We start from the raw sequence: 12,734 nt of genomic DNA on the forward strand, positions 1-12,734 counted from the left end.
ATTAGAGGTCTTTCTGAATTCCCCCTCCAAGCAAAGCGCTTCCTGTTTTGTTATTCAAAAGTTGAGTATAAAAGCACCAGGAATATCAAACATTTTAAAGTGCTGCACCATGAAACCTCCTAAACAGACCATATTACATTAGCACTCCAATAACTGAGTCATAGAATGTAAAAGGCTCTTAGTGCTCATATTTAAACCCATATCCCAGTTTCACATAAAGCTTTTTCTTAGTGCCCTGCACTTTGTTCTGCAGGAGCTCACAGGCAGAAGACATACACAATTGTAGCAGTACTGATGATTCCTCTTGCAATCTTTTGCTCCATTCACTACTGTGGTTGTTTCACATTCCTACCTGCAGTGTGGAAAGGCCTAGTGCGTAGAAACTGACACAACAGCCAGAGAGAAATCAAACAAGTTTAAGAAAACAAGATTAAATCCAAAGCAAAGTTATGTTACACCAACATTGTGTGAAGCAAGTTCATATTTATAAAGTTACTCTAACTATACTCGACTGATATTACTGCATGACAACTATCATGCGTTTCTCTGTATCTTCTCCACTTTTTAACCCAAGAGGCCCTGTCCACTTGTTTAGTCTTAATTTGGTTAATAATTCTAAGAGACAATTGCTGCTCTCTCTTCTCTGCTCTTTTTAAGAGGGAACTGCTGAGTCTTCCCTTCAATTCTAGTCTATCATATTTTTCTACTGTAGCCACTAAACACATCTAAACAAATGACTTTGTCACTCATGACCAAATCCTCCCATCAGTCCAACATACAGTCATATTAATCATTCACATTCATGTTTTTTTGTTTTATTACAAACAAGTACAGTACAAAAGCTCTACATTTATTTCAAGGCAACATTTTCTTTCTTCCAGTTGCAGAGGAAAAGGTCACAACAATAAGATCTTAGAAAAATATGCCTCGAGGTCAGGAAATGGACCCACTTAACATTTTCAATATTTTACTTTCTATAAACTGACAGAACACAAACATTTACTAAATAAATCCAAAATCATAGTTCATTTACAGGGCGTGAGAAAAAGAGCCTGATAGTGGTCTGTAATTGACTGAAATTCAAACTGAATAGACCACGTTACATGTTCAGTACAGCATGTTGTTATGTACACAGAAGGAGTAACACTGACCCTTTCATCGTCTGAAAGCTTCAAAAATGTGACAAGTCTGTTAAACATGAGCAGGTTCTGTGTGTAGCCCCTGCAGGAGTGTCAGTGTCTTTAAGAGGAAGTGCTTAGAGTTGTTTATTTTAGTCAAGTCCCTCCTCTTCTTGTATAATAACGTCACATCTAACTCTATAGTCCATGGAGGGTGGAGCTGATGATGTCCATGAAGGTGGCCTCCACACAGTAACAGAGCTGGACGTCAGGGTCAGCTCCACCCAGCTCCTCTGCTGTCCTCTGAGGTAAAGTCAGCTTGGATGACCGTCCTGCTGGGGAAACGGCGCCCTGAGGTTTTTCCTTCAGATACTGCAGACCTGAGGCAAGAAGACGACACACTTCTTATTTCTGTTATCATTTAAACATCATTCAACTATACTTTTCATCATCTGTTTTTTAACATTGTGATCATTCTGTCTGATCGAAACTTCAGATTTATTTGCGGTTTCTGCTACTTCTGTTCTGTAGAAATCTTTGTACATAAATCATCCAAATCTAAGGCTCAAGCACACAATGTCAGCATGTAGAAAAAACTGAATGAGTGAGCCTCATTTATTGAAAACCTGCCCTCTATGGGCTTATGTTCACACAGGATAATAGATGCTATTGTCCCTGCCAAATTAAAAGCCAATCTTTTCAAAGGCAGTGAGATACTTTGATTAAACATCATATAGCAGAAAAAAAACTACAAGTTGAAATAAGCACATGAAAATGCCACAAAGGCAGGATAGCATCAGACCTGATGCAGTTTCATCAGAATCTGTGTGATTAAAACTCATGACTAAAACCTCTTTTGATGAATACAAAACAAAAAATTAAAATAACCAAAAATGTAATACCTTATAATTTTACACTCCATACTTTTAACTATGTTAATTTCAGCAAAAGAACTCGCTAAAAATATCCATCAACTACCTTTTCTCTATCAGGGACACAAAACTAAGACTAGCTAAAAACAGATCTTTGGTTGTAAAAGCTGTAACTAACAGTAAGTTTATTTTCATTGAGAAATACGGGTGGACAGTTGGACAATAAAAATCAGTCACTTTTCTGGGCTGTGCATGATCTTTAATTTCTATTTAGCCTGATCTTATTGGTTTTGCTTTTACCTTTTTGATGCTTTTATAGCTTTAATGTTTTTTCTCCTCATACTCGTGCCTTTACTTTTATTTTTCTTTTAACATTTCTACTCTTTTAATGTTTTAGGTTCGTATTACTTCTTAAAACTCTTGTCTTCTTTGTCTCTGGTTTTGTAGTTGGGTTGCTGTGTTGGCCAGGCACTCATGGGTTCTTATGATATCTGATAACATTTGAGTGTAACGTGTATGTTGGGTTTGGATTTTGTTTAGGTTTTTCTACTTTAAGATTTGTCTCGATGTTCTTTGGGTATCTGATGTATTGCTTTGTTTTTCTGCATGCAAAGGAACTTTGTAAACCCATGTTTTAAAAGTACTATACAAATCAAGTTTTATCATTATTATTATTATAAAGCTATGTATTTTCATCAGTGTATTTTAAATCAAAGTAGTGATAGTACATTAGCACGACTGTTTTACATTTGTATCAATTTTAAAATGCTGCTCAAATTGGTTCAATGATTATAAATGTGACTAAAAGTAAAGACAAAGACTGTAAGGACTTTTTATTTGAAAATGACTGAAATGTGACTAAAACTAAAAGACATTTTAATCTCAAGCCAGACTAAATTCAAAATATCTGCTAAAATTGATACTGCATTTTTAAAGCCTTATTTATCACTAAATTTGATTTATCATCTTCTGGTACTTTTTAAGACCCTCTGGACACCCTGATACTAAGGGCCAAATGTGCTGCTTAAATATAACACCATAAAGCATTAAAAACACTGTTTTAAATTGTCTTTTGTCTTTTTTAAAATTTAAATCTGTTCAATCATGTATCAATCACCACACTTCAGCTATTAACCTTAGTTAATGACTTTTTTTGGTGTATTTAAGATAAGGGCTGCAGCTTCAATCAAAATTGCAAACTAAATCCTGACCTTTGCTGAATGCAGGGATGAATAGAGGCCAAACTCAGGCTACAGTGTCTATCTACTGTATGACTTTCAAGACAAATTTATGAAACTATCTGAATTAAGGGATTTCTACTTCTTTTCTAATTGAAAAATCTTTAAATTGCCTTTTAACTCACAGTTCTAAAGCCACAGTAACAATACTTACGAGCAATGAGAGGGTCCATGTCACGAGCCTTGGTGGAGACATCAGAGGCACAGACTTGGCCCACTTGTACCAAAAGAGCAGCCACATCATCGTATAGAGGAGGGAAGGCCTGGCAGAAGGACACCAGGCACGGCAGGATGGGCATGAAGAAGGAGAAACGCTTGGCACGAGTCAGCACTAAAACAAAGAACAAACAGGTACTTAAGGAACAAACCAGAGCAGTGTAAACAGAGTGTCTAACAGTCCGGTACACGCTGTACACTTGTTTAATGGAGAGAAGATGTTGCACTAGCAGCTAAAGTCCAGATGGTGGCAGTCAAATAAAGGGATTCAATACCAGACAGACTGTAAGACAAACATAATTTAATGTTCAAAAGCTGTATTAAGAGGGACAGTCTAAAATGAGTCTGATAGGAGAATATTCAATGATAGAGACCCAGGAAACATATAAAATCAACAGGAAGTAGGGATAATGGTGAAAAACATTTTTTTCTTACTTTAAACCAATATGTATCAAATAATATGAATAAATGTAATAAACAGAGCCAGATTACAGAGAATCCTAAAACTAGACTGTCCATTCTTTAAAATTAAAATACACTTGGTGTAAATAAAGATGTTGTTTTTTTTGTTGTTTTTTTTTTTTTTTACATTTTTGCACTGAAATTTATTTTAAAAAAGAAAAAAATGGTGATCAAACCATCCAAAGATGTCTAATCTCCTTTGACAAAAATATCTAAATAAGTAAAAGTGATGGAACCACTGCCAAAGCAGTTTTGCATGAATCAGCATCTAAATCAGCATTTATCTGATGTCGTCCAAAGGACATCAATGACAGTGAGTGGCCCTCTGGCAGAAAAAGCTAAGTGGTTGTTGTCCCCATTTCTGCTTGTTTAGGAAATTTATTATAAGAAAAAAACAAACATTTTGATAGTTATCATTTTTACACACACAGATCACAGTTTTAGATATACATGTTCAACTGCTCATTTATAAAATGATCTCATCAGCCAATCACATGGCAGGAGTTGATGTATGTAGACATGGTCAACACGATCGGCTTGAGTTCGAACCAAGCATCAGAATGGGCCAGAAAGTGGATTTAAGTGACTTTAAACATGCCATTGTTGTTGTTGATCTGGCAAGTTTAATTTTTTTTTAATTTTCTTTTTTTAATACTTTAAACACATATAAATTTGAAAAAGCAAACAAGTAAACATAAGATCAAACAGAAAATGGTACAACAATAAAAGAAAAGTGCAATACTAAAAATAAAAATGCATGAAAATATAGTCTCAGGGCGATTTTACACCTGAAAGGTGTCTAAACCTAAGGCTTAGACTGGGGTTTGTGTTTCCGTTCTTTTGTATTTGGTTTGGTTGGTTTTGGTTTCACACTGTAATTTTTGCAAACAGACAAACAGACTGTACATGATAAACCTATGTGATACCGTCATCAACTATGTGATTGCATGTCACTGTAGTTTATATTGATTGGTTAGTTGGCCAATCGGCGTCTCACGCCAGCACACTGAGTAACGCTGGTATTTAGAGAAAAATGAATGAAATAGTCATTTCCACCATCACATTATTGATTTATTACTACCAACAGAGCTAACTCAGAGCAGTATAAAAGGCAGTTCATGTAGAAGACAACTTTAATTGTTGTCGCCAGGAAAGGAGAAGATAATATGCAATCCTGCGAGCCATGGCAACGGTGACTTCGAAAAGAAGGTAATGTGGTGTGATTAGTGGAAGCACCACTTTTTCACAAAGTATTGCACACCTTCACAAAACTGACTGCTGCCACAGTTTTTTTATCTTAAGGTAGTATGCTCTCCCATCGTCTTGTGTCCTCTCTCTTTCATCCTCTTGGAAAACAGTTGAACTATTTCAGTATTTTTATGGGTTTGCCATTCAGCCCCTAATAACATTGTCAGACTAAATGTCAATAAGACATTTGATCTCCTTTTCTGAGCTTCTGCATCTCATTTTGTTGGATTTCCTTTTTCTGATTCTCATGCTGTAATTTCCTGTCATCAATACAAAAGTACAAACCTTTCAAAATAATGCCTCACATTAGGCATTAACTGGACCGTGGTTCAGTTTGGTCCAGAATGAGACCACCTCTTTTTGTCAGACCAAAATCCAGCTGTTTGATCTGGACCATGGTCCAGGGGAGGTTTCATACTTGTCATTTAGGTTCAGATCAAACTGAAATGTCCAAAAGTCCAGACCAAACAACGCAGGTGTAAAGCACCCGCATAGACATCAGACCAAAAAAAAGACACTTTAACTGAAATAAAAATAAATAAATGAACAAAAAATAAGCAGTTTCTCATCTGAAAGGGAGAACAAGCAGCACATTTCCAGTATAGGGCTAAACAGTGGTAGTCTTCTGTGTTCCACGGTAGGTGAACTTAAGCATGAACTTAAGAATGGGTCTCCATATTTTGGAAAATATTTTCCTCTGATTCCTGAGGTCATAAGCTATTTGTCTAATGATATACAGTTGTTAGCCATAGTCCTACATTAATACAGAGATTTCTATATTGATGCTATACACTTTATAGCAATAACACGAAGAATTTCTGAGTTTAACAGCATATTTATTCTGACTTTTATGTAGTTTAAGCCAAATTCTGACCCTACACTCAAAATTTGTAGCAGAAATTGAGACTATCAGACCAGGCAACACTTCTCCAATCTTGTACTGTCCACTTGTGTTGATGTTGTGTGAATTGTAGCCTCAGTTTCCTGCTCTTAGCTGACGTACGTGCCATCTGTTGTCGTCTATTGTTGCTTAGCCCCATCTACTTCAAGGTTTGACGTGTTGTGCCTTCATAGATGCTCTTCTATATACCTTGGCTGCAACAAGTGATAATCTGAGCTATTGTTGCCCTTCTATCAGCTGGGACCAGTCTCGTCATTCTCCTCTGGCCTCTGCCATCAAAAAAGCATTCTGGCCAGAAGAACTGCTGCTTACTGGATATTTTCTCTTTCACAGACCATTCTCTGTAAACCTTAGAGATGGCTGAGCATGGAATGTTTTAGAAAATACTGAGACAAGGCCAACAACAGCCATGGTATGTTTAAGTCTCTTAAATCACTTGTCTTTCCCATTCTGGTGCTTGATATGAAATTTGGCAGTGTCTTGACCATAGCTCCATGCCTAAATGCATAGGTTTCTGCCATGCATTTTGCTGGTTTAATATACATTAATGAGCAGCTGAAGAAGCAACACTTCAGATTTTTAATCAACCAGCATGGGTAGGAAGGAGACTGTATATATGAGATATACAAGCACTTTACTGACCTGTGAGGAGCGTTCCCATGACACTGATGGCCAACCTGGCCACACTGAGTGATTTGGGCAGGGCATACTGGGTACACAAGTATGACAAAAGCTGGATTGCAAAGATCTGTGGGGACAAACATTTAGAACGTTTTTTTTTTTTAAACCATACCAATGTCAGAGATATCACTGCACAAACACAATGCATGTCTAGGGTCTAAGGCCAGGAATAAGAGAGGAGAGAAGAGAGAAGGAGAGGGGAGTAGGGAGGGCTCACCTGCTTCTCCAGCTGGGGCTGGGCCAGTAGCTCTGGGATGAAGTCCAGACAGATATGGATGGAGGGGATGCCTGCCACAGTGAGAGGCAGCAGAGCTTGAGGGTAACCCTGACAGAGAGGACAAGGGGAGAGAACAGGAAATATAAATCTTCAGATAAAAACCTGGGAATGATAACAAAGGGGTAGAGACAATGATGGTGTAGCAGTTAAAGTGTGTTTACATTAAACTAGTGTGTTGAATGCAAACAGCAGCTTGTGTTGGCAGTGAGGACGAGGTTGGATTAGTGTGAAAGAGGAGGGATTGGTTTGATGAAGTCCACCATATGGCTGTCTGCTCCTCCTGGGAGAGCTGCAGCCACTCACCACTAAAGCCATGGCAGAATGTGATGACTAATGGGGTCAGCATGACTTGGCTCTTCTTGAAAAACTGACTGGAAGGTATTTTCAGCCATATGGCACTATCAACTCAACTACTCACAAAAAGGGCATTTGCATGATATCATTACTTTCTAATGGCAAAACTTGGAGGGATGTGAGAAAATGAAGTCATGCAGGAATGTCAAAGAGGCTGTGATAAACACCACAGGGTCAAGAACCACACATGTCCCTCTTGGTCATGGATTTAGCCTTATTAAACACCCTCTTTGATATTTCGGACCCCATAAAACTGCCAGCCTTTCATGGCCCTGTTAAAACAACAACCAACTTTTCTCTACTCTGTTACCTGAAAGTGCACCAACTTGGCAATGTTTGGGTCGGCAATGAACATTTGATGCAGCAGACAGCAGATGAGACATTGCACCTCCCTCAGGTCACTGAGCAGGCCTCCCTCAGGCTCAGCGTCCTCTGTGCTCCCTGAGGCTCTCAGCCCCAGGTTTCCCTGTTTGGACTTCCCTGGTAAGGGGTCCCTAATACTCCTCAGCAGGCTCTCTGTGTTGGCCCCCAGCTGCTGCTCTTCAGAGGTTGGAAGACACACCTCCAGTAGAATCTGGACGGCCGCGCTGTCCTGAAGTATTGAAAAAAGCACAAGAAGTCAGCATTTAGAAATCTGATAATTACAAATTATAGCTGAGTTTATGTTTTACTAAAGAAAATAAACAAGCACCAATTCATATGCTTTTAGAGAAATGGGAGAACTTGCGTTACCTTAATTGTATCAGAGTTAACGTACGTTTACACACACCAGGAGTTTTTCTTGGTCTTAACAATCATAACATTAAAAGCAACCAAAAACAGGTAAAAGTTGTTCAACAACATTACTCTCACTGGCAAGGTACTTAGAGTACAATAAAAAAACATTAGAGGAAAAAAAAAACAATCCACAAGGTTTAGTGTAGCAGGTAATTAATACACAAGACACAGAATACAATGTTAAAAGGCAATGCTTGAATTTAGTGACCAAACGGTTACCAGTTCCATGGTTCACAGGTAAAAATCCTCCATGGTTAGTTAACACCATTCAGATTTTAATCATCAATAAAATTGCTTTGAATTACTGCTTTAACATCACTGTAAATAATACACAGACATCATGCAATGTAGGTTTGATTACTGAGGGTAATTTGGGAAAAAAAATCAACAAGTCAACTGGAGCTGTAAAAAAAAAAAAAAAAAAACAACTTTTAGGGACAAGGAGACAACGATGTCTCTCTTTAGGTTAAAATGACTTGAAAATCTTTTTTATTCTTCAGTACTTATGGTACCTCTCTGTTCCATCAAATATAAAAATATTGGATAAAGTATTGTTTAAAGCGCAGGGTATTAGTAAAGTCTATCAAGTTTTTGGTAGCAGGTACCTTTTTTAGCACATTTGAAGCCAATTTCAACAAATATTTTTTACAGATAAAAGTGTCGAGTGTTCTATGCTCCTAATACTTACCTTTTTTAAATATAACACTTGGAGAAATTATTCTAAATGACAAATCAGTACATTTGAAAATTTTAGCAAAATATAACAATCCTGTAACAAGGTTTATAACCATTATATTTTAGGTGCCTGTTATCCTGATGTGTAATTTTAATATTTTTATACATCTATTTATTCTATTGACTTATATTTGATTAAATGTACAGCAAAATGTTGTATTTAGAAGCTTAATGTTAATGTGATGGGATGTTTGGGGCTATGGCAATACACTAATTTTTATTCATAGAAATGTTATGTTCATATACTATTTGTAATGCAGTTTTATTATATTTGTGATTAAAAATTAAAGTTAAAACTTTCAGTTGCAGTCTATGTAGAATGACCATGAACTGAGCAAGAAACCAGACAAAGTCTGACAGATGTCACCCAGACTTCCTGTTAAATTACTGTGGCTGCCATACAGAAAACACTGTTTTAAACTTTGTTCCAACCACCAAACAGACAAGGTGGAGCTTAGCCAATCCTTCCTGACAAACAGCTACAATGCGCTGGCTGTTGCTGTCATTTGCTGTGGTTGTGGCTGTGGTTGTGTGGTTGCCAGGACAGTGTGACAGTGAGTTGTTCTCTGGTTTTCTGTCTGTGTATGAGCCTTGTTCCATGTATTTGTTCGGTACATGTCTGTACCGTACCGAGAGGCCCATACTGAATGGGTGCGGTATGAATACACGTAGCTTTACACCCCTACTATTAACATGTTTATGTCTACTTTAAAGATTTACATTTCAGTGTATGCAACTTTTGGTGCTTCTACAGCTGGCCTTAAGTGGAAACTTGAGAAGCTGCAGCCTTTAGCACTTCATCATTTTCTTGATTCCTTCCAAAACTGAAGGCTGCTGCATTAAAGCAACCTGAACTTGCTCAGAGCACTCAAATATACGACTCTGTAGCATTCATGTATTTTTCACATAATAATTTCAAGCTTCTTAAAAAGTACGCATTCTCTTACTAAAGCCTGTAAATGTGTAAATGCAAGACGAGTCTGCAAAAATGTAGGATGTTGGTATTCATGTGAAACAGTACGTGTTTGTCTGATAGTGGTTAAAATACCTGTGCAGATAGGAGGGCGTTCTTCAGCTCCTCCCGGGTGACTTCAGGTGTATCTGGCTGTCCAGCAACACCCAGGTTTGAGACAGTCTGGCTCTGACGATCAAAGTCAGCCGTCTCCTTCAAGTGACAGTGAAGATAGGCTTTGGAGGCCAGCAGGTAGCCATTCAGCATGTGAAGCACAATGTCCATTAAAGGCGGACACCTGGGGAAAATAAGATAATTGTGAGCTTTTGTCCTCTTCGGTTATAAAACTGGGCTCAAGGGTCTACATGTGTAATTAGGCAAGGATAGCAGAGAGCACAAACCTTTTAACTGGTGTACTTGATACAAAGCTCAATACAAGAGAAAGATACATCACTTTGCAAGACTTTGTATGTATTTCTAAAATGCATTAGTAGCTTTTGGTTATTTGAACATTAAATCACTGCACAAACAGTGCAGATTTAAGGGCAACTGTTCTGGGGGTAGCCATATTTAAATTCATTCTGTATTTTTGAAAGTATAATCAGCAAACTGTGTGGGTTGATATGGTTTAAACTGGTTATCTGCCTATGTCTTCACAGACTGTACACATGCAGCCAAAAACCTATGTCCACAGGGATTTACATGCTGCCTACACACTTCACCAAACGTGTGAATAAGCCTGTGTGTGACACAAACACTTCAGCATTAACTTAACTGTTTTTATGTGCTATATACGTCTGTAACAATATGTCCTGTAGTTACCTGTACACCCTCTGATCACAGCGCAGCACGATGAGAGGGTCCACCATCAGGTCATTCTGAGTGTACGTATGCTGCCTGAGCAGTTTAGCTGATGGCTGGAGGGCGTTTACAGTCATCACCCACAACCTGCAAAAAAGACACATCACTTTCAGTGCCATTTATATCATACTATTTACTTGAAGAGAACCTATCGCTTAGACATGACATTTTCAGTAACAATTTAGCTGATATGACAGGACTGCTCACTTCTTCATTCTTTTTTGTGGAAGTCTGACTGAAAGGATGTAAAGTCTATGGCTTTAATAATAAACTATTAAATGATGACAAACTGGTCATAGAATAATGCAAACATTCACAAAGTACACCATAATAATGAAGGGTATATAGTGAAAATCTGACACTGAATTCAATACTTTATGAGACCTTTTTCCAAGACCCTCTTCACACATTTCAAGACCCCATTTATCTTCAGTTTCTAACCAGTCACACTGATGACATAGTTCATGTATGTTTTATGCAGATTCTAAGATACAAATTTGATGAATAAAAAGGAAAATGAAGGTAGCATTTGTTACTGTAGTATACAAATAAAGCTTTTTTTAGATGCTAGCAGTGCTAGCATTAAAAGTATTAAACTAGGCAAAACCTTAACTGCAATGCTGCTTGTAATTTCCAGAATCCTGTAAAATGTGAACAAGTGTCAGCTGTGGCTCTAACACTTTCTTCTCTGAAAACTTGCATTTACGTATCACTTACGTATCATCCAATCACAGAGTTAACCTGTTAGTTAGGGATCTACTGATACCTCAACAGCTCAACAAAACAAGAACAGAAAACTGATGTTGGATCTGGTGGAGATTCCCCAGAATCTCACGTGTTTTTAAACTAAATATAAAACACTAAAGCAGAAAATCAAGTCAGCTCTTTCGATGAATATAAAAACTAAAACCAACTAGTAGTCTTGCATTTTAGACTTTTTTTTCCTTAGTCCATCCATCCATCCATCCATCCATCCATCCATCTTCTTCCACTTATCAGTGGGCCAGACTGCAGTGGCAGCAGGCTGAGCAAGTAAACCCAGACATCCATCTTGCCAGTGACATTTTCCAGCTCTCCCTGGCAGATTCTGAGGTGTTCCCAGGCCAGATGAGATATATTATACCTCCAGAGAGTCCTGGGTCTGCCCCGGGTTCTCTCCCAGTTGGGTGTGTCTGGATGACCTCCATAGGGAGGCAACCAGGAAACATCCTCATCAGATCCCCAAACCACCTCAACTGGCTACTTTCAAGATGAAGGAGCAGTGGCTCTTCTGCAAAATCCATCTGGATGTCTAAGCTTCCTACCCAATCTCTAATGCTGAACTCAGCCACCCTGAGGAACCTCATTTTGACTGCTTGAACCTGCAAACTCATTCTTGCTGTCATTACCCAGAGCTCATGAGGCTCATAGGTGAGAGGGTTGGAACGAAGATCAAACCAGTAAACTGAGAGCTGTCCTCAACTCCCTCCTCATCACAACACCTGCAGTACTGCCAATGCTGCACCAATCTGCTTGTCAATCTCATGCTCCCTTTTACCCTCACTTGTGAACAAGACCCTGACATACTTGAACTCTTTCACTTGTGGCAAAGACACACTCTCCACACAGAGAGCAATCCACTGTTTTCCTGTAGAGAACCATGGCCTTGGCATTGGAGGTCCTCTCATCTTCTGACAAATCGCTTCTTACAGATTTGCTTCTTTGTCTTGCTTTGTTTTAATACTCTGCATTCTACACTTTATTTAGTGAGGTTTATTTGTTTTTGTTTTTTGTTTTTCTTTAGAAAATTTTGCTCAAACAGAATGACAATTTAAAATTTGCCCTTTTAGATGACAATGACATCTATTTTGTGGAACTCTGTTACGAAATTTGTTTAAGTAATTATCATCAACAGCACAAGATTACCAGAACATTTTGCCTTTTCTCTCATTTTCTAAGACTGCTTTCAAGGTTTTTAGGACATTTAAGAACCTAGTTTTTCTCGATGCATTTATAACTGAATACATCAAATAACTTAATATCAACAGCAGATGTCAAACATT

General features: G+C 38.0%; 1 protein-coding gene across 1 annotated transcript in view; it reads right to left on the minus strand.

Annotated features, from left to right (window-relative positions):
* Positions 1-799: 799 nt before the first annotated feature.
* The window catches only part of ints2 (integrator complex subunit 2), a 40,163-nt gene continuing 28,228 nt past the window's right edge, over positions 800-12,734 (minus strand). The window contains exons 19-25 of the mRNA XM_041802153.1: positions 10,654-10,779; positions 9,928-10,129; positions 7,678-7,959; positions 6,954-7,061; positions 6,698-6,803; positions 3,383-3,559; positions 800-1,498 (exon numbers count right to left, since the gene is read on the minus strand). Of these exons, the coding sequence (XP_041658087.1) occupies positions 1,317-1,498; positions 3,383-3,559; positions 6,698-6,803; positions 6,954-7,061; positions 7,678-7,959; positions 9,928-10,129; positions 10,654-10,779 (1,183 nt within the window). The 3' untranslated portion in view covers positions 800-1,316. The remainder of the gene's footprint in view (positions 1,499-3,382; positions 3,560-6,697; positions 6,804-6,953; positions 7,062-7,677; positions 7,960-9,927; positions 10,130-10,653; positions 10,780-12,734) is intronic.

Source organism: Cheilinus undulatus, linkage group 12, assembly GCF_018320785.1.
Source record: "Cheilinus undulatus linkage group 12, ASM1832078v1, whole genome shotgun sequence".
NCBI lineage: Eukaryota > Metazoa > Chordata > Actinopteri > Labriformes > Labridae > Cheilinus > Cheilinus undulatus.